Source organism: Crinia signifera, chromosome 3 (genome assembly GCF_055691185.1).
Source record: "Crinia signifera chromosome 3, ASM5569118v1, whole genome shotgun sequence".
Lineage (NCBI taxonomy): Eukaryota > Metazoa > Chordata > Amphibia > Anura > Myobatrachidae > Crinia > Crinia signifera.
The window spans coordinates 216,736,895-216,762,379 of NC_139219.1; the positions used below are offsets into that span (position 1 = coordinate 216,736,895).

The window sequence follows — 25,485 nt, forward strand, 5'->3', positions numbered from 1 at the left end:
TCCTTTGTGCAGTATGTTACTGAATGATCTGAATCCCTTCACCACTTAGTGTAGAGAACACCCCAAAGATTAAAGGTGTACCGTCTGTAGTGGTCCTAAACCACTATGTTATGAGCTCGATTTGCAAATTCCCTCAGATGTCAGGAACCCTTGATTATACTCCAGAGATTCTTCCCTTGGTCAAATGGCCACTGTTTTCCAGGAATGAATGGAGAGGGGATTTAGGATTTGTACCCTATGGCAGCCATCTGTACTCCAAATAGCAACGTGTTGCTAATCTTTGGGGTGTTCTCTACACTAAGTGGTGAACGGATTCAGATCATTCAGTAACATACTGCACAAAGAAGGCGCCTATCTCACATTTTTTTCAGATTTAAACCAATGGGTTCCTGGGAATAGGAGCCAAAAGGAGAGGAGCTGCCACTCTAAAAAAAGAGGACTTGTGCTAAAAAATACGTGGAATTAACCCACATTAATCAGTTGAATATTGGGGGAGGAGTGTCCTTACAGCGCTAGTACCACCACCCTATTACTGATATATATATATATATTAGTGTTTGGCGCGTTAACGTGTTAATAACGCGTTAACATGCCGGCACATTAATGGCGATTCAAATAATTAGCACTCTACTGCCTGACGACAGAGCTGCTGAGCTCCTAAACGTTGGATATGCTGCACAGGGATTAAAGGATTTTTAGATCCATGTCTGTAACATTCTCACCTTGTGCCAGAAGCTAAAGTAACTAAAAGTATGGAATTGCCCTATTCTATTTCTCTTGGAATTCTGCATGGCTTTCAAACAGATCTGTCTGCTGCCACACTGGCATCCTTGGCTGAGATTGCTAATGTAATGGTATCATAACCAACAAGGCCATTGCCCTGTGCCTGTAGCTAGCATAGAAAGTTGATTATTTTAACCAAGAAGTATATTCTACACAATGGACCTTTTTCAGGTCCACACGCAATGCTGCGAAGTTTGCAGAGTTGCGTGTGGACCAAACGCCACCCTCCCCTCGCACCCCGATCCCCCCGCGCAGCTGTGAATTAATAATTTGCATAATTATCCATTTGCAGCCGTTGAGAAATCATTCAATAGTTTGCGACCATTGAATGATTTCTCCAGCACCTCTATGGTGTCTCTGATCTGCGAGAGCCCTGTGCGGGAAGCAGGTAGGCAACAACCCCCCGCATCCGCATCACCGGGCGATTACCTTGGGAACACCCATAAAATGCTGGCCATTCCCATGGGTGCACCCCGCGCTGCGAACCCATGCCCCATGGCCTCACTGCTAGGTAAGAGCGGGACAGCAAACATGTAGTTCGCCGTGCCCGAACGCATCGTGCATCTGCACATGCGCAGAAATGCACCTGCACAGATGCAAAACATCGGTCCTCTGTGCAAACACGCTGGGGACTGGATCAATTAGAATAAGGGCCAATGTTCCAGAAGATGATGTTACTTTTTTGTTTGTGTTAATAATTAAAATAAAGAATAATGAGCATAACCTGTCTCATTACTACTGAAAGATTGAATCCTAAGAGAGTAGAAATAATAAAGTAGAAAAATCTCCTTATTAACTTGATTGGCCAAAACAGGCACCAAGGAATTGAAAGCACATTATTCAGGCCATGTAAAAGACAAAGCAACAACAATGATAACACCTACAGTAGCTTACTAATTAAGAGTCAAGGGTATAAGTACTTAACCCAGAATAATGCGTTATTAAGACCTTTTGAAATGAGCATGAACATTTATGTCATTGTAAATCTACCCAAAAAAAAACACATAATAAGCACGTTCCTTTATTTCATAACACACACTTATGATCTTTAGTAAACAGAATTCATCCACAGTTAGTGCAATATACTGTATTAACTACCAGTGAACTGTACCCTGCTAACATGGATGTGTAAAATGTCACAGAATATATATTTCGACTACAAAGTCTCAGATACTTACCATAACCAATTTTACCCCCCCCCCCCAAAAAAAAAAATAATAATCAGAAATATATCAGTAAACTTAAGGCCCCCATACACTATGCGATTTTGGGACGATTTCATCCGATTTCGGCACTTTGGGCCGATAACCGGGTGAAATCGTCCCAAAATCGCAGATGTGTGACATCTGATCCGATCCGATGCGCGGTCCCGTGCGCATCGGATCGGATCAGGGAGGTCAGACGGTCAGCCCATAAGATCACGTCCGACCTCATGACTGACCGGGGGAGCAGTGGGATCAGCAGCTCTCATAAGGGGGACGCCGGAGCGGGCAGCGGATCCTGAAACTTTAACTAGAGTGGTGACCTGGCCGGGCGGTGTGTGATGATTGATCACAGACATCAGCAGCGGGAACGGGCAGTGCAGTGGCGGGTATTAGATTTTTAAAATACCTGTCAAATGACTGGCCGTTCTCTGATTGGCTGAGAGCTCTCAGCCAATCAGAGAAGGCCAGTCATTTGACAGGTATTTTAAAAATCTAATACCTGCCAGTCCGCCACTGCACTGCCCATCCCCGCTGCTGATGTCTGGTTAAAGTGTCAGGACCCGCTGCCCGCTCCGGCGTCCAAATGATGAGTATCGCCGCCCGCCCCACTGATAAGTATCGCCGCCGGCCCCCTGCTCCTCACAGTCACCGCCCGCCACTGCTCCTCACAGTCACCGCCCGCCCCCTGCGCCTGACAGTCACCGCCCGCCCCCTGCTCCTCACCGCCCGCTGCAGCTCCCCGTTACATGTGATAAATCGCAAGCAATTTATCACATGTGAATTGGCTCATCAAGTGCCAAATTGTATGTGAGCCTCCCGGGGAGCTGCCGGGCGGCTCACAGGCGAATTGGGTCAGACTTGTCCTAAGGACAAGTCGGCCTAATGTATGGGGGCCTTAAGGTTCACATAGGAACCCATGGGCCTAAATATATTGTGGGCAAGGGTTATCACTGCTGTGGGGCCCAAAGGCTTAGGGGGGGGGCTTGATCCATGTTATAAAGTTGCATACCCATTTCTCAGATCTGCCTGCTACATTACATTTCAACATTACATTTCTAGTGAATAGTGTGTTAGTGATTTAGTGATTTATGTTTTTGTGTATCCTGAAGAAGAACCGAATATTAAAGGGTTCAGGAATGGACACTCATTGGTGAATATCACTTTAAACAACCGGTTTAAGGCAGGTAGCTCCCAAACAGACTTTCAATAGTACATTTAGTGAGCCTGGAGCAGTATGAATCCCCAGTAAAAAGCTGCTTTTTACCCAAAAATCCCAAAAGAGGGAAAAACAGGACTCACCAGTCATCTCATGAAAGTATAAGTCCAGAGTTTAATCCAATCAATAGCCTGCCGATGTTTCGGTCCTGGTGTGGACCTTTGTCAAGGCAATGGCAATATAAGCAGCAGTAGTAAACAGCAAACCAACAATGGGGTAGGGGTACAGGGACAAGGGGTGAGCTGTGGGTACGGTATATATATATATATATATATATATATATATATAAAAAAAGGGTGATGACCCCAAGTGCGCTACCAAGAAGCAGCTACTCTATAAGTCACCCCTGTTAGCAGGAGACGAAACTATGAAATGTAGAAACCAGGATATAGAGAGCGCTAAGTTGTATTTCACCACCTGATATGAGTGTAATTCCCTTTACAGATTAATACATACAACTTTGTATAAACAGGATAATTTATTAAAACTTTTTCTTAAAAATCCATTGTTGTGTTCTTTCAAGATGTCAACAGAAATAACCCAACGCGTTTCGCCTTTCAGGAAGGCTTCATCAGGGGTTTTTTATGCACACATGCACTGCAAGTGGTAGAAAGAATGCCAAACATAAATAACACTGTTCATTCAATGTTTTTAGGTTTAAAAGAAATACAATGATGGGGTACAGAAATGAAGGAGGTACATACCATGAAAGAACAGTGTAAAAAGAATCACTGACGGAAGTGTAGACTTTGATAGGACTTCCCACAATCTAGAGTGATAAAGTAATTTTCTTAATCAGATTTTTAGGAGGAAACGAAAATGAATGAGGATAGCATGTAGAGTTAGATGGTACCTGTAGTGGTGATATGGGGTCCGAAGGCAATACTGCCCGGATTGGTCTTTTCCCTAATATGTGACCCCTTAATAGGAGAGGCGAAATTGCCTATCTGGGGGAAAAGTATGTATTATTAGCCCTAAAAAGCTTGTTAGGGGAGTATAAGCAGTAATACAATGGTCTTACGTACCACATGTGGGGAGAGATCAATCCAACAATTAGGTAGAAGGATTCTTTCTCACTAGTAGTGAGGATTTTCCACAACCTTTTAAAAGGCAATCAGCCTATCAATTGGGAGATAGTGTATAATTAGCTTCCATGCCACTTAATTATGGTGTTTATAGGACATGTGTAGATATAAGTTTTACATACCACGCATAAAAGAAAGGATTTCACGATCTGATGTGGAGGTTTTTTCGATAGTCCTCAGGGCACAAGTGACAAAAATCTCACTAGTAGTGAGGGTTTTCCGCAACCTTTTAAAAAGGCTAAAAGCCTATTAATTGGGAGATAGTGTATAATTAGCATCCATGCCACTTAATCCTGGTGTTTTATGGAACATGTGAAAGCATAAGTTTTACATACCACGCATAAAAGAAAAATTTCACGATCTGATGTAGAGGTTTTTTCAATAGTCCTCAGGGAACAAGTGGCAAATATCTATAGGAACAATATTTATCACTTAGTATGGATATACAGGAGATCTTATTATTGTCCCCTACATTAACTGGGATATATTTTAACAGGCTTAAAGGACCATTAATTTTGCCTTGATTTCCCTTGGTAACTTTTTTTTTTTTTTTTTTTTTTAAAAACCTTAATCTGATTCAGTCATGTTAAACCTACTACAAAAATAGTTCAGTATGCTTTTAGAACAGAATCCATTTGTTCAAATACAAGATGCATATATATGAGACGGAAGAAAGGATGGCACTCCAGGGTCTTGAATCAAATGTGCTGTATTTCAAAGCAAATTAGCCAACGTTTCGGGGGTGGTCCCCCTTTGTCAAGGTGTGTGGGTGATAACGTGGGTTATCACCCACACGCCTTGACAAAGGGGGACCACCCCCGAAACGTTGGCTAATTTGCTTTGAAATACAGCACGTTTGATTCAAGACCCTGGAGTGCCATCCTTTCCTCCGTCTCATACCATTCATATTGGAGGGGCACCAGGGCAGCTGACTGCCACGGAGAGTGCTGGGCCACATCCTCCCCCTATATATATATATATAACATATGACGGGCCCCTCGGGGTCCAATCAGGGCACTCACCAAACGAGTTGTGAAAAAGTAGTAATTTAATACATCACCAAAACAAGTAGTGGACCATAGTCCTAGTCGACGTTTCGGCCGTGGACCGGCCTTTGTCAAGACAACAGCAGTGCAGAGTAACAGCGAGACAGGGAAGCACTCTGCACTGCTGTTGTCTTGACAAAGGCCGGTCCACGGCCGAAATGTCGACTAGGACTATGGTCCACTACTTGTTTTGGTGATGTATTAAATTACTACTTTCATCCATCGTGTTTCACACTTTAAGAATTTTAACCCTCTGTTGCCACCTCTCATGCTGACAGGGATGTGGTCAATCATGCGGTAACGGAGGGAGGTTACAGAATGCTTGAATGCAACAGATAATTCACATTTGCCACCTGCTAAGGCTGCCCTAATTGTCGAGCGATGGGTGGTAATGCGCTCCTTAAATGACCTTTCGGTTTTGCCAATGTAGGACAGCCCGCAGGGGCAAATGAGCTGATAAATAACGAATTTGGTTTCACAGCTCAGTGTGTGTCTGATTGTAAATGTAATACTAGCGTGAGGATGATAAAATGTATTTCTGGGAATCATACACGCACATACTGTACAAGTACAGCGAAAACAACCACGGGGTGGACCTTTGGATAGAGAATTATAATTAGTGATATCGGCATGAACCAACATGTCATATATATATATATATATATATATATATATATACTCTCAGTATGCTGCCCCTCTCTTCACCTGTTTCAGTCATTATAATTCTGGCTATTTCTATAACATACAGAAAAGGGGTTAACTGTGGTGGGTGCGCATACAGTGCTCTCAAGCAGCCTGTGACAATTCAAGGTGTTATTCTTATGGCACCTTAAAAACAGAATGGCAGTCAATGGAATGAATTGATACCGGCGCTTTAAAAGGTCGACTCTTAGAGGTTTAATTTCCAAATAAGTCCAGTACCAGGAGTAGGAGTACGTATGGTGAATACGGATATGATAATCAATTGTAGGGGGTTAAAAGGCATGTAACACAAAGTCCCGGGGCACAGCAGGAGGTATGCGGTCCGTCCCAGAGGCTAATCAGTTCCGGATACTGATATAGCCCGGATGCGTCCGTCACAATAGTCCCGATGTCCAGCACAGGAAAAAGGAGTCTGTATAGGTGAAATGGCAAGGCACGCCAAACGCGTTTCGGATCCTTAATGATCCTTCGTCAGTCACGCTACTGACGAAGGATCATTAAGGATCCGAAACGCGTTTGGCGTGCCTTGCCATTTCACCTATACAGACTCCTTTTTCCTGTGCTGGACATCGGGACTATTGTGACGGACGCATCCGGGCTATATCAGTATCCGGAACTGATTAGCCTCTGGGACGGACCGCATACCTCCTGCTGTGCCCCGGGACTTTGTGTTACATGCCTTTTAACCCCCTACAATTGATTATCATATCCGTATTCACCATACGTACTCCTACTCCTGGTACTGGACTTATTTGGAAATTAAACCTCTAAGAGTCGACCTTTTAAAGCGCCGGTATCAATTCATTCCATTGACTGCTATTTCTATAACATAAATGTTGTCCCTGTCATTCAAAAGACTGTATGACATAAGATTTCCAAAGCTCTCATGACTTTATTTTGAACTTGTCTAGTTAAGAAAGTAGAATCTATACCTTGCATGTCCCATGGTATGTTCAAGGTATGGCCAATATGAATATACAGTATATAGATAGGATTTCAACTGTATGAATTGTATTAATTGTCATCGGAATTCAATTGGAGGTGTAATATAGAAAAACACCAAGTCGCTGGGATGTTCCCACAGCAGTTTGGTTTTTTTCCTAGTCAATTGAAGAAAATTTGCCTTTTTTCTATTTTCTCACAGCCCCAGAGCAAATTTAATTGTTCTTTAAGTAGTTATTTTAAGGAAAAATTGTAGGAACTTGCTCGAAAACCCACCAGACACCCCCTTAATTACTAAATAAGCAATTGGAAGTTTCCAAATAGCTTAATAGTTATTAACCTGCTATACGCTGCCCTCCTCAGCTTCCACGAAAATGCTGGTCTTCTTCTGCAACATGTGTGCGATCATTTTTCATGTGTGAGTGTGCGTGAGACCCCCAGTCAGTATGTGTGACACCCCCGGTGTGTGGGGACCCATTATCTGTGAGACATCATCAGTAAACGAATACTGTGGGTATTGGGAGCCGCATACCCACATTAATTCAAAATTGAATGTGAGGTCTGCACATTTCTTTGCATGCACAATCTAGCACACATCAGAATATGGCCCTAAGTGTCCCTTGTGTGTATAGATAAACTTGACAATTATAAAGAGATGGATATACAAAAAGCTGTCTGTATCCAGACGGATCTGTTGCACCAGTTATGGTGCTGATATACAATTACATGCTAATAATGATTATGGCTAATTTCATGAGCGGATTAATTGGGGAGGTGGCACCACACAAATGGATCCAACATTGAATAAAGGTGGAGATTGGCTTTTAACTCAGAGCATGCACCGAATTGTAGGGAAATGAATCAGCCCCAGCCCAATACCAGCAACACACACACACACACCCTATAACCATATAACAAAATGCTTTTATAGGTTATGTAAAACTGTCAATGCTGAAGTTCGTAAGGAATTTCTGACTTCACGTGTGCACACAGTGTTTTTCTGTGTAGATAGTTGTGCAGCACACAACAAGCCATAACTACCTTGTCTATTTTATCTAGTCGCAGATTTATGAAACTATAAAAAACCCTAAATTTATTGCTAAGTATGCCAAATGTATTCTCAGCCACTCGCCTAGCTCGTGACAGGCGGTAGTTGAAAATTCTACCTTCTCTGTTAAGCGACCTTTGGGGGTAGGGTTTCACAACATTGGCATGCAAGGCAAAGGCCTCGTCAGCCACAAAAACAAAGTTCAAACCATGCACATTCTGTGTCCGCTCTGGTAAATTAAGTCCATTGTTTTTAAGTTTGTCATGGAACATGGTCTTTTCTAAAGCTCCACCGTCAAAAACCCTGCCATTTTTGCCAATGTCCACCAAGATAAATTCATATTTGGCATTGGCAATAGCCATTAAAACAATGCTAAAGAAGCCCTTATAATTGTAGAAAAAAGAGCCACTATTAGCAGGGGGCATGATTCGGATATGCTTTCCATCGATGGCACCACCACAATTGGGAAAATTCCAAAGATTCTTGAAATCTTGGGCTATAGCTTGCCCCTCCTCAGTAGTCGTAGGGAACTGAAATATAGAAGTAAAGAGGTTTTACAAAACAAATCAGTGACATTATGTTTTACAGCCATCTCTATTTGCAGAAGAGCAGTGTTCACTGACACTGGATGAGCCCTCACAGCTGCCTTCACCCCTCCTCTGCTCTACACCTACACCCACAACCAGCACTCAGCAATCCACGCAGCAGCCTGAAGCTCCATCAAGGAGAGGCCGTAAAAGGCCAAGGCAGACCCCAGATACATCTGAGGTCATGACTCGCCAGATTCTGTAGTCTGCCAATCGACTCATGGCATTGGATGAGGATGAGCAGGACCACGTGGGGAACGTCACAAAAAAACTGTGAAAACTAGATTCTGCAACAAATAGAGAGGCTGAGCGGCTCATCAACGACACCCTGTACCGGGCCAGTGTCGGGACCCTTACCCAACAAACCCGGCTCACAGATGACCCCCCCATGTCATTCCAACCCATCAACCCTGCCCCAGTACCACACCACCAAATGTACCAGCCAGGTCATTATCCCCAGTATCACACTTCTGGGCAACCATGGCAGCAACAAACTGGAGTACCACCAGTTTCATCCAGTGGTCCCTTCTACCTCCCAAACAGTGATGGAGAAAGATACTTATAATCCTGATCCCCTCCATTACCGGACACTTTAAATTTTTTTTATAGTTTATAGTTGTTTCTCTATATTTAATATAAAGTTTTTATATTTATATTCTAAATGTTTCAAAGTTTGTTAAGTTTATAATAAAAGATGTTACTTTAAAAATATTATTTGGTTTTCGTGACGGCAGGGTGACTATGGTCAGATACGGGTGGTAAGTGTGTACTCAACAGGCAGGTGACTATGGTCAGATAAGGGTGGAAAGCGTCTAAATTGTACTCAGCCGGCAGGGTGACTATGGTCAGATACGGGTGGAAAGTGTCTAAATTGTACTCAGGCGGCAGGGTGACTATGGTCAGATACGGGTGGAAAGCATCTAAATTGTACTCAGCCAGCAGGGTGACTATGGTCAGATACGGGTGGTAAGCGTCTAAATTTTAGTCAGCCGGCAGGGTTTCTAGGGACAGACATACGACAAACTGCTATAAAGATGGGGTGCATGTATATTATTTGGCATATATTTACCTTCATGTATTGCTCCTGTAGAACTTGGATGATGGCATCACAGGTCTCAGGTATTATTAGTCCCAGAGCTTGAGAGGATATAGCGGTGCTGTACCTCAGATCCGCAAGGGTCCTCCCAGTAGCTAGGAAACGTAGCGTTGCCACCAGTCTCTGCTCAGCTGAAATAGGCCTCCTGAAATAGGTGTCCTCTTTTTCGATTAAAGGGGTGACTAGTGCCAGCAGCTCCATGAAGGTAGGGTCATCCATACATAGATAATTCCGGAAGTCATCTAGGTTTTTCTCCCGTATCTCCTGTACCAATGGCATATGTGAGTCTCGCCTCAGAAGCCAGTCTCTGGTCCAGCAGCTGTGATTCTTGCTGCTCTTTTTTTTTTATAGACTGCAATGTTGTGGCCATAGCAGCAGGAATGCAAGCACAAACCTTTCTTTTCCTCAAGCTCATGATGAAAGTGGTAGAAAACAAATGGAACGAATGAACGAACGTAAGTGTTCTCTGCACAGCCAGCACTGATGTAAAAAAGGAATTTACTTTTGTTTAGGTTCTGTGCTCATGCCTCTTTGTTTTGGTATGCCCTTAACCCAGCCCATTATGATAATTTTGTTTATATATATCATGTCAAAAGCCCAAATCGAGAGAGTGTGTACGGTGGTAGAAACTTTTTCTTGCGACTGTTTGGACGGGAGTACATCGGACGTCGCAAGTAAAATTGTACAGGTGTGTACGCGCGTATCGGCTGTTGTTTGTGGACGGTCTGACGCGCCTACGGTCGGTCGAAAAGGTCGCAAGAAAACAGGGATTGTATAGATGTGTACCCAGCTTTACACTGTCAAAACACAAAGTAAAGGCAGTATAAACTTGGTCAATGGTTAACAGCACTGGTGGGAATTTATATAATAATAATAATAATAATAATAATAATAATATATATATATATGTGTGCAAATGGGGGTTTGACCCTGAAAGCGCTTCCAATTATATAAAGCGACTACCTCCACAAAATCTCCCCTGCTAGTGGGAGATGAAGACAGAAACCAAAAAGTGAAATGTGGAGGGCGCTGCTAAGAATTCCACCACCTTGTCAAGTGCTCAAATTAGGCAGATAGACAGTTCAACATTCTTAATGACAATTTATTAAAAATAAATGAATAAAATATTGACAATTTGTGATCTTTGGAACCGCATAGATAGACCCAACGCGTTTCGTCTCCGAAGAGACTTCTTCAGGGGTACACAAGAATGGGCGGTATGTTAGGTCTAAGACCAATAACAGACTTTCTTTTTTTATTAAAAATATCGGAGATATCCGATGACGTGGAACCTTTATTGAAGGCCCTTATAAAAAAGGCAGAGCACTTCTGAAGAAGTGAAGGATATAATACCGGCACGCTGGTATAATCTGCTCCGCGATGTCTCCATCTCACAAGCTAATGGCTGATAGCTTGTGAGATGGAGACATCGCGCTAGGGGTTGCAGAGTGTACCAACAGTTGATCTGCGGAGCAGATTATACCAGCGTGCCGGTATTATATCCTTCATACCGCCCATTCTTGTGTACCCCTGAAGAAGTCTCTTCGGAGACGAAACGCGTTGGGTCTATCTATGCGGTTCCAAAGATCACAAATTGTCAATATTTTATTCATTTATTTTTAATAAATTGTCATTAAGAATGTTGAACTGTCTATCTGCCTAATTTGAGCACTTGACAAGGTGGTGGAATTCTTAGCAGCGCCCTCCACATTTCACTTTTTGATATATATATATATATATATATATATTAAATATTTGGCTACATCTGTTACTCAATGTGTGAGTGTCTATAATGCTGGGTGGAGTCATAGGCTAATAGCCTATCAGAGCCTCTGACTCCGCCCACACACATCAAAGGTTTCTGGGAAGCGGGACTTTCCTGTTTGACCAGACTCCACTACCATTCTGTTACTGGTATATAAAGTCGGTCTGGGAACACCATATATTACCCTACTGGGGATTCTCAGGCTCAGATTCTAACCCCTGAGTACTACACTATCTCTCTTCCTTCTGTGTACGGGAGCCAGAGAGGCATCGCTGGTTACCTTATACTGACACTCTAGAGGTTTAGAACAGCTTCAAATATATTACTGATCTGCTTAAAGTTATGTTAGAATGATGTAAAGAAACTCTGCTACAATACACTGAGTACTATTAGCTTAAGAGCACTGTATTATACACGACGTAGAAGCACAGTTTATACGCATTCCTTAATTTACATATAAAAACTCCACACTGTGACATAGATATCTATATCAGGATGGTGACAATTGCATGTATACGTCCTCCGTGGCAAAAGCAAATTGTCTGTACATATTGAATTTCTGCATACATGTAAGTTTGCTTACTTCCTCTTTGCTGAGGACCAAACGTTGCAGGATATTTGCAACAACTTAAATTGTAAAGCCTAAGGATACAGTATCCTCTTAAGCTTTGTTCCCAGGATTGCAAGATTTCTGTATGAAAATTAGAGCCCATGCTCTGACTATCCCCAGAGTGACTTCAAAAGGGGATTTGTAAATGACAGGGACCATTATCTGCATATAAGGGCAATCTCCTCGCAATCGATAGAGGATTGATGGTAATGCACCTGAGTGCACGGAGATACAAACATATACTGCAGTTTTCTCATCATTTTTGTTTGTATGTATGTGTGTCTCTGTCTAGAAAAATGTCTGTCTAGCCAATATTTTAAAATAAATAAACAATTAAAATTTAAATCTTAAATTGCCTCATAAACCAGGAGAATCCCTAAAAAACTCTGTCTTTGTTTTTTTTCCCCATAACTTTGTGTACTAGTTAGTAACCACTAGCCCCTGCATAGCTACGGTTACTGTTACTCTCCAATGCAGGAGCCTGCTCTCACACGAGAGGCTTCAACCTGTAAATACGCCAAAAGAGCGGCAAGTTTGATTGTGAGCACCTCACCACACACCACTACGACATTTGAAATACAACTTATTGAAACCTATAGATTACCACGCGTAATCTTAGCAAAAGAGTGCCCCAAGAAAGAGAGAGTCTTTTTTCCTTTTTCTCCGTGTACCCTGATCTGTATGACTGATATGCACGAAAATAATAATTTTAACGATCATTGTGCATATTGCTCAGCGTGTACACACGATGGGCGAAATGTTGTAACATCCGCAGCCCTGTTTGCCCCCCTTCGCCGGCCACCGCATTATTAATAATGGCATATATTCTAACATATGCGGTTATTAACACAAGGGACAGCTCTTGCGATAGGAGCTGTCCCTTGCGATGCGGCGCCGGCACTGGACTTCCGGGTCTGTGACCCGGGAGTCCATCTGCGCATGCGCAGAGTGACGCGTCGGCCGCAGGGCATGCTGGGAGGGATCCGTGACGGATCCCTCTGTGAGGTTATCAGACTCACAGTAAGACTGTAATTATTATATTTTATTATGTGTAGTGATTAATGTACTTTTTAGTCCGTCTGTACCCTCTTGTTCTCCGTAGATGTTTCTATTCCCCAAATCTGTGTGTATTTCCAGAACCATAGTATTAGACTGTAGATCAGATGCTGTTGCCCAAATATGGTCAGACAGGAAATGTCCACAGGGGGTGATCCAATTCCCCTGCTATTTACAGGAGGGTTATAATCTTCACCGGGGGTGATCAGCACATAACGCAATCAGCTGGTGTTTGTTCCTTTTATTGACACTCCTTTGTGCCTTTCTGGACTCTAGTAGACTCAGTGGAACCGGACCCAGCAGGTTGGCAGCAGCAAATGGACAGCTGTAGCTTGAAAGGGGGGATATACCTGACTCTTGAATCCACCAATCCGGACCAAGTGCAAACCCACTGATAGTTCAAGCGCCGTGGGAATTTAGAAGGCTTTAAAATGACTTGTACACATGCCAGCTTTTTTATGTTAGTCGCAATCCTGGCTAAGGGGTGATACTCTGCCACGGGATCTTGTGGAACACATCGTCTGCCCGGGGTGGGCATCCTACTATGCTATTGTGTGGACTTATACAGGTTTCTGCTACCACGGCTGTGTGGAGAGTGATAGTTTTGTGATTTGGAACTGCGATGCTAAAAGGACTTGGACTGCTACCTGGATGTTTCTATGCTACATTTGCCTCCTGTTCCTGTCTTTATCTACTTGTGTGTGCTGTGAAAAAATAAACCGTATTTTGGTTTGATCTGCTCGGTGTCTGAGTGATTAAGGATCCTCGTATCCTCACATTTAGCGGCAGCGACAGTGGGATCATTCAGACACCAACCATCGAGCACAGAAAGCATAGAGAACAGAGGATCAGACCATATGTAAGGAAACGGAATATGCAGTAAGGTGAAGTCCAGCAAGTGAGCAGGTGGCAGTCCTGTGAAAGGTAAAATGTTTCCAAGGAAAGAAAATCGATGCCTCAAGACCCCTGGAGCAGAGGAGCTCAGGGATGGAGGTTCTTCAGTGTATCGGCAGGCTGGGAAGCTGGATCTGTTATTTATTGTCAGAAAGATGCAGTATATCTAGGAGTACTGGGAAGAAGCTCAGCAGATGATCAGCGGGTGGAGAGTATCCAGCACACAGGATAAATTGTGTTACCTAGGGGATGCATTCCTGCACTGTAAAGGTGAGGCCACCTCGTGGAATCTGCTGGTGGAGCCAGAGTTTGTAGAATTGACAGAGGAAGTGATTGCTGCAGTGACCCAAATGCTACAAAGAGGCCAATGTTCTGAGGCTGAAGGACAAGTACAGAATAAATTGATGTTCCAGATAGAGCCAGAGGAAAGGTCCAGAATGGGGCTACTGCAATCTGGGAAGACAACCGAGGGGGAATTATTTGTTACCACGAGAGAAGGGTCGTTGTCAGGGGGGCCCCTAAATGCCCTTGAAGAAATGAATATGGAGGAGTTGATATGAAAATTGTCAGCTGCGAGGTATACCCATCCAATCCTGCACGCGCAGGGAGATCATCCAGCAGATCCTTCAAGATCAGGGGGATCCTACAAAAGCATTTACCGATTATCGGGCATGGATCCTCAATTTCGGTGCACAGCTGAGTGTGTGGGAACAATTGGAGTGTCTGGAGGAGTGCTTTATTGTGGCAGAGGAAGAGGCGATTGATCACGGGCTCCTGGACACCCCAGCATGGCGAGACCAGTGTCGCAGGGTGGCTGATGAAAGGCACCGTTTGCAACAGCTTCTCCCACAGCCTAGGGAAGAAGCTGGTCAGTGTTCTATACTGGGGGAGGTTATCCCCAAAGTGAAGGAAGTGGGGCCCGTTAGGCAGGCACCCCAGGAGGAGCTGCACTACAACTTCCCTTTTGCTGAGGTGGAAGATGAAGAGCTATTATCCTGCTGCCAGGGGATCTATGAGGACTGCGTCCAAGAGGATATCACTGTGGTTAGAGGAGTATTTGCCAACACCCAGGCCACAAGCATACCAGTCACAGATGACGTCTGGCTTCAGGCTGCCCAGCATATTCAGCTGGGAAAGGAGGTTATCCAGGAGGAGGAAGTGTGCGCAGAAGTAGCTGCAGGTGAGAGACTGGCTTTTGAGGGGCAGTGCTGGCACAGGACCAGTTTGCCCTGCAGCCACCAGCGGAATTGTTTCTGATGGAGGGTCCCTCCTCAGCCCTGGGCATTGAGACCAAATGCTGTACTGAAATTTGCCATGACCCTAGTTTGGGTTTGAGGGAGGAAGGATGTGACAGAGTGGCGGAAGTGCCAGGGCACTGATATTGGCCTGCCTTTTGGCAGCTGTTCCTTGTGCAAGAGGGGGAGGTGGAAAGTGCTCCCTGCCCCATTGTGCCAGAGGCAAAAGTATTAGTACACCCGATAGGTGTGCCCGGTGTAAAAGTTTACAATGTTGCAGAGGGGGGGGGGGGTACCCAGCATCTGAAGAAGGGGAATTGCTAAATCCCTTGTTAGTTAAAATGTATAACTTAGATTGTAATATTGCCCTTGCTGGTTCTGCAAACCAGCCTCCTTTTACAAGATGGGTTTGGTATGATGTCACTCTGTGGGACTCAGGTGGTACATCCAAACCTCAGATTCTCTGCTCTGCATCCAACTACTCCAGGTTGTTAATGTTTCCTGAACAACTGTGTACAGGGACTAAATAGTAGGGGAAGGAATGTGAGGTTATCAGACTCACAGTAAGACTGTAATTATTATATTTTATTATGTGTAGTGATTAATGTACTTTTTAGTCTGTCTGTACCCTCTTGTTCTCCGTAGATGTTTCTATTCCCCATATCTGTGTGTATTTCCAGAACCATAGTATTAGACTCTGCCACGGGATCTTGTGGAACACATTGTCTACCCGGGGTGGGCATCCTACTATGCTATTGTGTGGACTTATACAGGTTTCTGCTATCACGGCTGTGTGGAGAGTGATAGTTTTGTGATTTGGAACTGCGATGCTAAAAGGACTTGGACTGCTACCTGGATGTGAGCCCCACCCCCTTTTCACAGACAGCGAACCTGCGTGCATCATACCCAGGGCCGGTGACAGGGGGGGTCAAGGGGGACATGTGTGACGGGCCCCAGCGATCTGAAGAGCCCCCAGAGCTTCCCTGCCCCGACATTGCAGCCGCCTGTACTAGCTGGCATGTCAGTGACCCTCATGGCCCGGCCTATCTGTGTGTGTGGCTGAGTGTGATTGACTCATTGTGTGCCACTGCCATCTACTGTGTGTGCGCCCTGCCGTTCAAGCTCAGACCCGGCTACTCTGTGGCCCTTATTCTGGTTGGTGCGGTGCAACGTACGTACGGTCTGTTTCACCGTACGTTTCCCGTACGCGGATGGTGAGCGTAAGTCCGCCCACAAAACATCCGCATACAAACACTTACAAACACCGACAATGGGGAGTGGCGTACACTTGAGTGTACGCCACCGTATACGGACAGGTCTCCTCTTAGACACCGTAACTGGCGTACAACAGAGCGTACACCACCGTATATGGACGGGTCTCGTCCGGTTTCACACCGACATCTTCCGTATATTGGAGCGTACGCCACAGTGCATGGACGGGTCTTGCCTTTTTTCAATGGAAAACTCAGCGTGTGTCACCGATCGTGAGCATACGTCCGTGCAGGGTGGCATACCCTTCACATATATGGCACTACAAATCTTCCCTTTCAACTATAATTAAGACATTTAAGTAATTATTCTAATTGTTATTCATTAATTGTTTTCTAATAACTCAATTGTCTACCTTAATAAACAACCTAATAAAACAACATTTTAACCCTCATTACATGTATATTTATTATGTTCTAATGTTGCATTTTAATCACTATCTATGTGTCCCCACATTGGTTTTACTTTTAAAAGGGGATTTTTGTAAGAACTTACCGTTCAAACCCCTTTCTCTGTGTCCAGTCCGGTGACACAGCTTCACCTTGGGATGTAGTAGGGTCCGCAGGAGCCAGGCACCTATAGCTGAAGCTTTTCCCTTGACTGCAGGCTCCTCCCCTTCTGCATTCCCAGCATGCTCCAGTTCAAACTTAAAAAGCACACTAGGATACACAACTCAGTACAATGCTCAACATCTTAAATGCACAATCATCTTACCATAACATGACACACATGCACGGCATGACTTACTGAGCGTAGGGGAGGGATCGCTGTGTCACCGGACTGGACTCAGAGAAAGGGGTTCGAACGGTAAGTTCTTACAAAAATCCCCTTTTCTCTTTCGTCCAGTCCGGTGACACAGCTTCACCTTGGGACGTTCACGAGCCGGTATTATGGGAGGGCACGCTCAGACCGCCAGTTCTCAACACTGTCCGTCCAAATGAGGCGTCCTCCAACGCGAACTCATGAAACCTGTAAAATTTGGTAAAGGTATGAACAGAGGACCAAATGGCAGCCTTGCACAACTGCTCCGCTGTAGCCCCATGACGCACTGCCCAAGATGAAGCAACTGACCTGGTGGTATGTGCATTAATCCTAGAAGGAACAGGTCTACCAACCTTGGTGTAAGCAAAGGCAATTACTGACCTAAGCCACCTGGCAATAGTCTGCTTAGAAGCAGGCCAACCTCTCTTATGCACATCAAACAAGACCAACAACATATCTGTCTTGCGCACATCCTTTACCCTGTCCACGTAGATTCGCAAGGCGCGAACTACGTCTAACTTTCTCAATTTGTCCCTATTTTTGGCCCCTTCTGGGGGGGAAAATACCGGAAGAACAATCTCCTGGTTTAAATGAAAGGAGGAGACCACCTTTGGCAAAAACTTAGGTAATGTTCTAAGCACAGCCCTATCCTCATGAAAAATTAAGTGTGGAGATTTACAGGACAACGCCCCCAACTCCGACACACGCCTAGCCGAGGCAATGGCCAACAAAAAAGTAAGTTTCCAAGTCACATACTTAAGGTCAGCCGACCTTAGGGGTTCAAACGGAGAACCCTGTAATACAGATAAAACTAAGGATAAATCCCAGGGCGCCACTGGCTGCCTGTAAGGAGGTTTTAACCTTGTCACACCCTGTAAAAAGGTCTGGACTTCTGGTAGAAAAGCAATTCTTTTCTGGAAAAATATGGATAAGGCAGAAAGTTGTACTTTCAAAGACTGCAGACAGAGTCCCGAAGAGAATCCATCCTGTAGAAACTCCAGCAATCTAGCCACTCTGAACCTGGAGGTGTGTACCTTATGACGCTCACACCACCTGATATAGATCTTCCACACTCTGTGATAATTTGCAGCTGAGACTGGCTTACGAGCCCATAGCATAGTCTGAATCACTGCATCTGAAAGACCTTTCTTCCTTAATAAGGAGGTTTCAAAAACCAAGCCGTCAAACTGAGCCGAGCAAGGTCCTGGTGAAGAAACGGCCCTTGTCTTAACAGATCTTGACGTAGAGGAAGAGGCCAAGACTCCGCTGACAACCTCAGAACGTCTGAGAACCATGACCTCTTGGGCCAGTTTGGTGCAATCAGAATTGCACTCACCTGCTGTGACCTCACTCTCCGTAACACCCTCGGTATCATAGGAAACGGAGGGAAGACATAAACCAGGTGAAATGGCCACTGAACCGTCATGGCATCTACCGCCCAGGCGACTGGGTCCCTGATCCTGGAACAAAACTTCAGAACCTGACAATTGTTCCTGGACGCCATTAAGTCCACCTCTGGAAGCCCCCAGCGATGTACAAGTTCTTAGAATACCTCCGGATGCAGAGACCATTCTTCTTCCCGCAGGACCTCCCTGCTGAGGAAGTCCGCTTCCACATTCCGGATCCCCGGAATGAAGACAGCAGCTAGAACCGGAATGTTGGCTTCCGCCCAAGCAAAGATCCTTAAGACTTCCCGCATAGCCATCCTGCTGCGAGTCCCGCCCTGATGTTTCAAGTAAGCCACCGTCGTGGCGTTGTCTGATTGAATTCTTATTGGCAGGCCCTTCAAGCAATCCTTGGCCTGCAACAGAGTCTTCCAGACAGCCCGCAATTCCAGAATATTTATAGGGAGTCTGGACTCCTGCTGTGACCAGAGGCCCTGCAGCCGAAGATGAAGAGCGACTGCTCCCCAACCCCTGAGACTGGCATCGGTAGTCACTACCACCCAGTCCCAGGACCGAAGAGACCGCCCGAGCTGCAGAATCTCTATGTCCATCCACCAGATTAAGGATTCCCTTGTCTCCTGGGAAAGAACCAAACTTTCTTGCTTCATAGTTTTTGCATTCCCCGACCAACAGGATAGAATGTTCCACTGAAAGGTTCTGGAATGAAACCTGGCATTTTGCAGCATTTCGAAGTTCGCTACCATCTTGCCCAGCAGTCTCACTCCCTGCCAGACAGTGGGCCTCTGAGGTCTTAGTAAGAGAAGGACTAACTGGCGGATGTCCTTTGCTTTGGACTCCGGCAAGAAAACCCTGTGTAAATGGGTGTCCAGAATTACACCCAGAAACAACAGTCTCTGAGACGGAATCAGATGGGATTTGGGTATATTTAGCACCCAACCCATTTCCTGCAAGAATTTTGTTGCCACAGACAGATGTTCCAATAACTTGTCCTCTGACTCTGCTTTGAACAGCAGGTCGTCCAGGTAAGGGATAATCACAATCCCCTTGAGTCTTAGTGACGCAGCCATGACCGCCATCACCTTCGGGAATACCCTTGGTGCTGTCGCCAGACCAAATTGTAAGGCCTGGAACTGTAAATGGGTGTCCCCTATTGCAAATCGCAGGAGGGACTGATGCTTCCTGGCAATTGGAATGTGGAGATACGCATCCTGGATGTCCACTGATGCTAAAAATTCCCCTGGCTCTATGCTGCCAAGCACTGAGCGCAGTGACTCCATCCTGAAATGATCCACCCATAAGTGTTGGTTCAAGGATTTGAGATTTAGAATGGGCCTGACTGACCCGTCTGGCTTGGGTACTAAGAACAGGATTGAATAAAACCCTTTCTTGCGTTCCTGCTGAGGAACTGGGACCACAACTCCCTTTTCCCTGAGAGCCAATGCTGCCTCCAACAGGAGTTTGCGTGCTCAGGCCTCCCTTGGCAAAGGGGTAGGTAAGAATCTCTTTGGAGGATTCCCCCTGAAATTTATCCGGTAGCCCTCTGTGACAATGGACAAAACCCACGGGTCGGATGTTGGAATGTCCCACAAGTCCCTATACTGCAGGAGGCGACCCCCCACTCTGATGCCAGAACGGGGAGCCTGAACCCCGTCATGCGAAGGACTTATCCTCTCCCTTGGCCCCCTGTTTCTTGCTGAAGGGACCAAATCTGGACTTGGTAGTTTTACCTCTACCTGACGGGAATCTACCTCTTCCCGCTAGCCCCTTTGCAGAGGCTCCGCCCCGCGAAAAGCAGGCTTAAACACCCCAACTTAGAGCCTGAGGCCTTAGCGGCGGTAGGGAGAAAAGTACTCTTTCCACCCGTGGCCTGTTTAATAATGGCTTCTAATTCAGAACCAAAAAGAAGTTTCCCTTTAAACTCAAGGGTTTCCAGGGCCTTCTTGGAATCACTGTCAGCCTCCCAAGCTTTTAGCCAAAGAGCACGCCTGGCTGACACAGAAGTGGCGGAAACCTTGGACGCCATTTTAGTGCCCTCCTCCCCAGCTTTAGAGATGTACTCAGCAGCACACCTGAGTTTTTCTGCAAGGATAAAGGCCTCAGAATCAGGCCGCAGCTGATCTCCCAGGGCCTCAGCCCACTTAATCATAGCTTTTGCTACCCAAGCAGAGGCAATAATGGGGCGGAGCGTGAATCCCTCTCCCTCAAATAGTGCTTTCAGGCAACCTTCCACTTTTTTATCCACCGGGTCCTTAAATGCAGCCGAACCCTGTACTGGCAACGCTGTTGCCTTGGACAACCTCGCCACTGGGGCATCCACTAATGGGACTTTCTCCCACAATTTAACATGCTCTTCATGGGATACATGTTTGCATATCTCTTGGACATAGACACCTTTTTGTCAGGTGCTTTCCAAGCCTCTCCTAACAAAGAGACCATACCGGGGTCTGAGGGGAAATTAACAGCTTCTCTGCGCATCCTTTTAAAAATGCACTGAGCCTGCACTCTATCCTCTTCTGACAAGTCTAAAGCCTGTCTAACAGCCTGTATAAGATCCTCAATGCCAGGAACCGAGACATCAGCCTCTTCCCTATGATCAGCAGAATCATCTGCACACACACCATCATCATCTGAATCAGCCAGCAAAGATGGTGCAGCAATCGGCTGCCTAGAGGAAGGACTATCAGGAGTTCTAGCAAACTTTTCCATGAGTGCATTCATTTTTTGCACCCCCTGAGCGGTGTCCTGAACAACCCGCAACAACATGGGGTCCCCTTGCGCAGGGGCAATGGACCCCACTGAACACTGGGAGGAAGAACTGGGACCAGGAGACCTCAAACTGTTCCTCTGCCTATTTAATGCCTCTACCAGGGCATTCATAGACCTTCCCAAAGACACAGTCCACGCTGGCTAGCGCTCAGCCTCTTGAGCAAGTGACCCCCCAGGCACAGACTTACAAGCAGGGCAGGCCACCCCTTGGTCCATCTGTTCACATGAGTAATTCACACCGCAAATAGTGCAGTTTAAAGACATGTCCAGCGCTCCCCCCCCCACAGCAACAGCATCATCATCACACGTGTCAGCCATGACTAACACACAGTGCAAAATGTCAAGCAAAAGTACCCAGCAGTGTAAACAGTGGCACTTATCTGTCTGTTGGCTGTGTTCTGTGACTTTCCAAATCTCAGCAGGGGCAGCGCTTCCAGGAGACGTCAGACTGTGTGCAGCAGCGTTTCAAAGCCAGTTTTCAGCTCACACTGTGTGGAAAAAGTGGCGCCCGCACACAGAGAGGAAGGGACCAAGTCCCTGCTTCAGCAGGGTAGGAAACCTTGTTTGGCGCCTTTACCCCCTTCAGTCCCTCCCCCAGTGCAGTCTCCTCACCTCCTAGTGCCTCCCCTTCTTCCTGGGATCACTTGGAGTCGTCCAGCAGCGCTGGACACCTAACAGTCTTCACTTCCCCGAAGGGATTTCAGACTGTAAACCCTTTCAAGATGGCGGGCGCCATCGCAGGAGGTCCTTTCCCCATGATCCCCTTCTGTAAGGAGCCAGTTCCAGATCGCTCCCAGGGCCCAGGCAACCCCCAGCAAAGCTAGGGTTAAGCGCTGTGCAGTGAGTGCAGACAGACACCCCTGCACACAGAGCGCTGATAGGACACGCTTCTATCAGCCTCTGCTGCGCTCTCAGTGTGCTGTGCTTCTGTCAGAAGCCACACACTGGAAAAAAACCTGCACTAACACTAAGTTAATAAAACAATAAAAAACCCTCACTAACTAGTGAAAAATCAAGAAAAAAAAAAGCCGGCTGCAGCAGCAGCCTGTCAGCCAAGCACCCACTCCTGTGGGCACCTAAAACGAACTGGAGCATGCTGGGAATGCAGAAGGGGAGGAGCCTGCAGTCAAGGGAAAAGCTTCAGCTATAGGTGCCTGGCTCCTGCGGACCCTACTACATCCCAAGGTGAAGCTGTGTCACCGGACTGGACGAAAGAGAAATAAAGTTATGTTGGTGTTACAGTGAAAAAGTTGACTTCTGTGAATTGAGTGTCCTGCTTTTTAAAGTATACAAAAACACTTACTGAATGGGTGTAGATGGTTATAAAATAACTACCTTGACATATATAAACAGGTCTTAGAATGAATCTTACCTAAAATTAAAACAACCTTTACATGTAGAGAAGTGTAGAAAGATATGCTTCCAATGTGTTTGAGGGCTGTGTGTGGCTTGCACGTAGTGAAATCATGGTTTTCACTTAATAGGCTGCAGCATTGCTTATTACATTCAGGTGTAGTAATCAGCATTAATTAGCAGACCCAGGCATTCGCTCTCATGCGGTATCTCTAGGGGTGGTCTGGAGCTATCTTTGGCGTCCGCCTGTTTTTGGCCCAAATTTTTTTGTGTACGCCCAGTTTTCCTCATTATTCCGGCTGCTCCCATAAAAACGCCCCCATGCCGCCCACAATGACCGTACTCTTGCGGACAGGTTTTTTCGCAGAGACCCGTCCCTGAGCGGTGTGAGGTCGACGCACATGCGCATAGTGAAAGCTACGCATGCGCAGATGAAAAAAAAAAAACGATCCGCCCGTATACGGTTGTACCAAGCAGAATAAGGCCCTGTGTGTGCGCATGCACCCGCCACTGGCGCTGTGGCCTCAGTCTCTGGTTCCTGTACTTTTACTGCTCGTGCATGGGTCATCTGTTCCGCACTGTGAGAATGACCTACCTGCCTGCCTGCTCGTAGTGCTCGCCATTCTTTTCTGAAAATGACTGACCAGCAGCAGCCGGGAGCCAGCAGGAAGCAGCAGCCAGGAGCCAGGCCAGCAGGACTGAGTATGATAGAAGTCCTCACCTGAAAACAGGATCTGGTTCAGCGAAGGCTAAATGAGGCTCAGGAAGAAGAGGGTTGAGTGGATTTGGGATTAGGTGGGGGGCCTCAGAAATATAGTACAGGGCCCCAAGGACTCTGTTGCTGGCCCTGATCATACCTGCTGCAGAAGTGATCTCTTGGATCGCATCCAAGCTGGGCAGGCTTGGCTGGAATCGCATGCGATATATTATACGCAAAAGGACTACATATGATATATTGCATGTGCTCCTGCCGCATGAGAACATACCAAGGGTAGAAATTGCACAAGTGTATGTGGGCCTTTAGACAGCCATACAACCTGTGTTATACCCATACTTGCCTACCTGACCCTCTCCATGCGGGAGAAAATGCTCTGTTTCTGGACTTCCCTGGTAATGTATGATTGGCATCACCTGTGGTGAAATACCTGTACCTAGCTCCCCACAGGTGATGGCAGTCATACATTACCAAGGAAGTCCAGGAACAGAACATTTTCTCCCGCATGGACTTTGGTTATACCCCTTTCACACGAGCAAGCGCTTACTAGCTGGGTACAAAATCTTGGGTGTGAACCAGCTTGCAAGCGCTATCACACTAGCCACCTGATCCGGCATAAAGCCGGGCGCTTAAAATAATTGGGAGATAGGGCTAGGAAATGACAGCAGTTAACGTGATCCAGGTCAAGACCCGGGTTGAAATACCAGAACGCTGGACTCGGGATAATCTTTCACACTGACCAATTTCCCAAGCTGTTATGCGTTCATCTTATCCATGCACTCATTATATCCCGCATTGATTATTGCAATAGTCTCCTAACTGGTCTTCCCAAGAACAGACTCTCACCACTGCAATCAATTTTAAATGCTGCTGCTAGGCTGATCTTCCTTGCAAGACGCTCATCGTCTGCTGATCCGCTCTGCCAGTCCCTCCATTGGTTGCCTGTATATTACCGTATTCAATATAAAACACTTCTACTTGCTTATAAAGCTATTAACCGTACTGCACCAGCATATATCTCTGCACTTATCACAAAATATCTCCCATCTCGACCACTACGCTCTACACAAGATCTACGTCTCTCTTCTGCACGGATCACTAGCTCCCATTCATTATTACAGGACTTTTATCGGTCTGCTCCCATCCTATGGAATGCCCTTCCACGCACATTAAGACTCTCCACCAGTCTCCAAACTTTCAAGCGTTCCCTGAAAACTCACCTCTTCAGGCAAGCCTATCATATTTAAGTTCTACATGCATAACCCTCCGAGGCACTTATGTATTATATAGCTTCCCTTCTGGACTTGTAACTGCTATGCTATTACTGGTGCCTGTCCTTATGTTTCCCCCCTATATCCCTATAGATTGTAAGCTTGCAGCAGGGCCCTTCTACCTCCGAGTCTGTCTGTTGTTACCCAGTTTGTCTTATCACTGTCTACTATTGTAAAGCGCAACGGAATCTGCTGCGCTATATAAGAAACTGCAAATAAATAAATAAATAAATGTGCAATAACCCTGGAAAAATTTGTCAGTGTGAAAGGGGTATAAATGGCTATAGGGATTATAGTATGGTAAGCCTAACTATAATGACCATTGCTGGTGATTTAGTCCTGCAGTGACTATAGATTGGGATATAAAGGCCGGCAGAAACACTGACCACCCAGCTCTGACATCTCAGAGTCAGTCTCTCTCTCGCGCAGCAGCAGCCACACAATGGGCCTTATTTTGGTTCATTCTTTCTGACAAAATCCTTCTTAGATGGGCAAAACCATGTGCACTGCAGGTGGGGCAGGTGTTACTTGTGCAGAGAGAATTAGATTTGGGTGGGATTTTACTTCAAAGTGAGATCTATTTTGCAGTGTAAAATAAAGCAGTCAGTATTTTCCCTGCACAGAAACAAAATTACTCACCCAAATCTAATTCTCTCTGCACATGTTACATCTG

The 25,485-nt window shown here is 45.7% G+C and overlaps 1 protein-coding gene across 1 annotated transcript in view; it reads right to left on the minus strand.

Annotated features, from left to right (window-relative positions):
- LOC146064204 (5-hydroxytryptamine receptor 3A-like) overlaps positions 1-4,946 on the minus strand; it is a 40,404-nt gene extending 35,458 nt beyond the window's left edge. The window contains exons 1-3 of the mRNA XM_083177430.1: positions 4,625-4,946; positions 4,058-4,535; positions 3,909-3,973 (exon numbers count right to left, since the gene is read on the minus strand). Coding sequence (XP_083033556.1) covers positions 3,909-3,911 — 3 coding nt within the window. The 5' untranslated portion in view covers positions 3,912-3,973; positions 4,058-4,535; positions 4,625-4,946. The remainder of the gene's footprint in view (positions 1-3,908; positions 3,974-4,057; positions 4,536-4,624) is intronic.
- Positions 4,947-25,485: the final 20,539 nt, after the last annotated feature.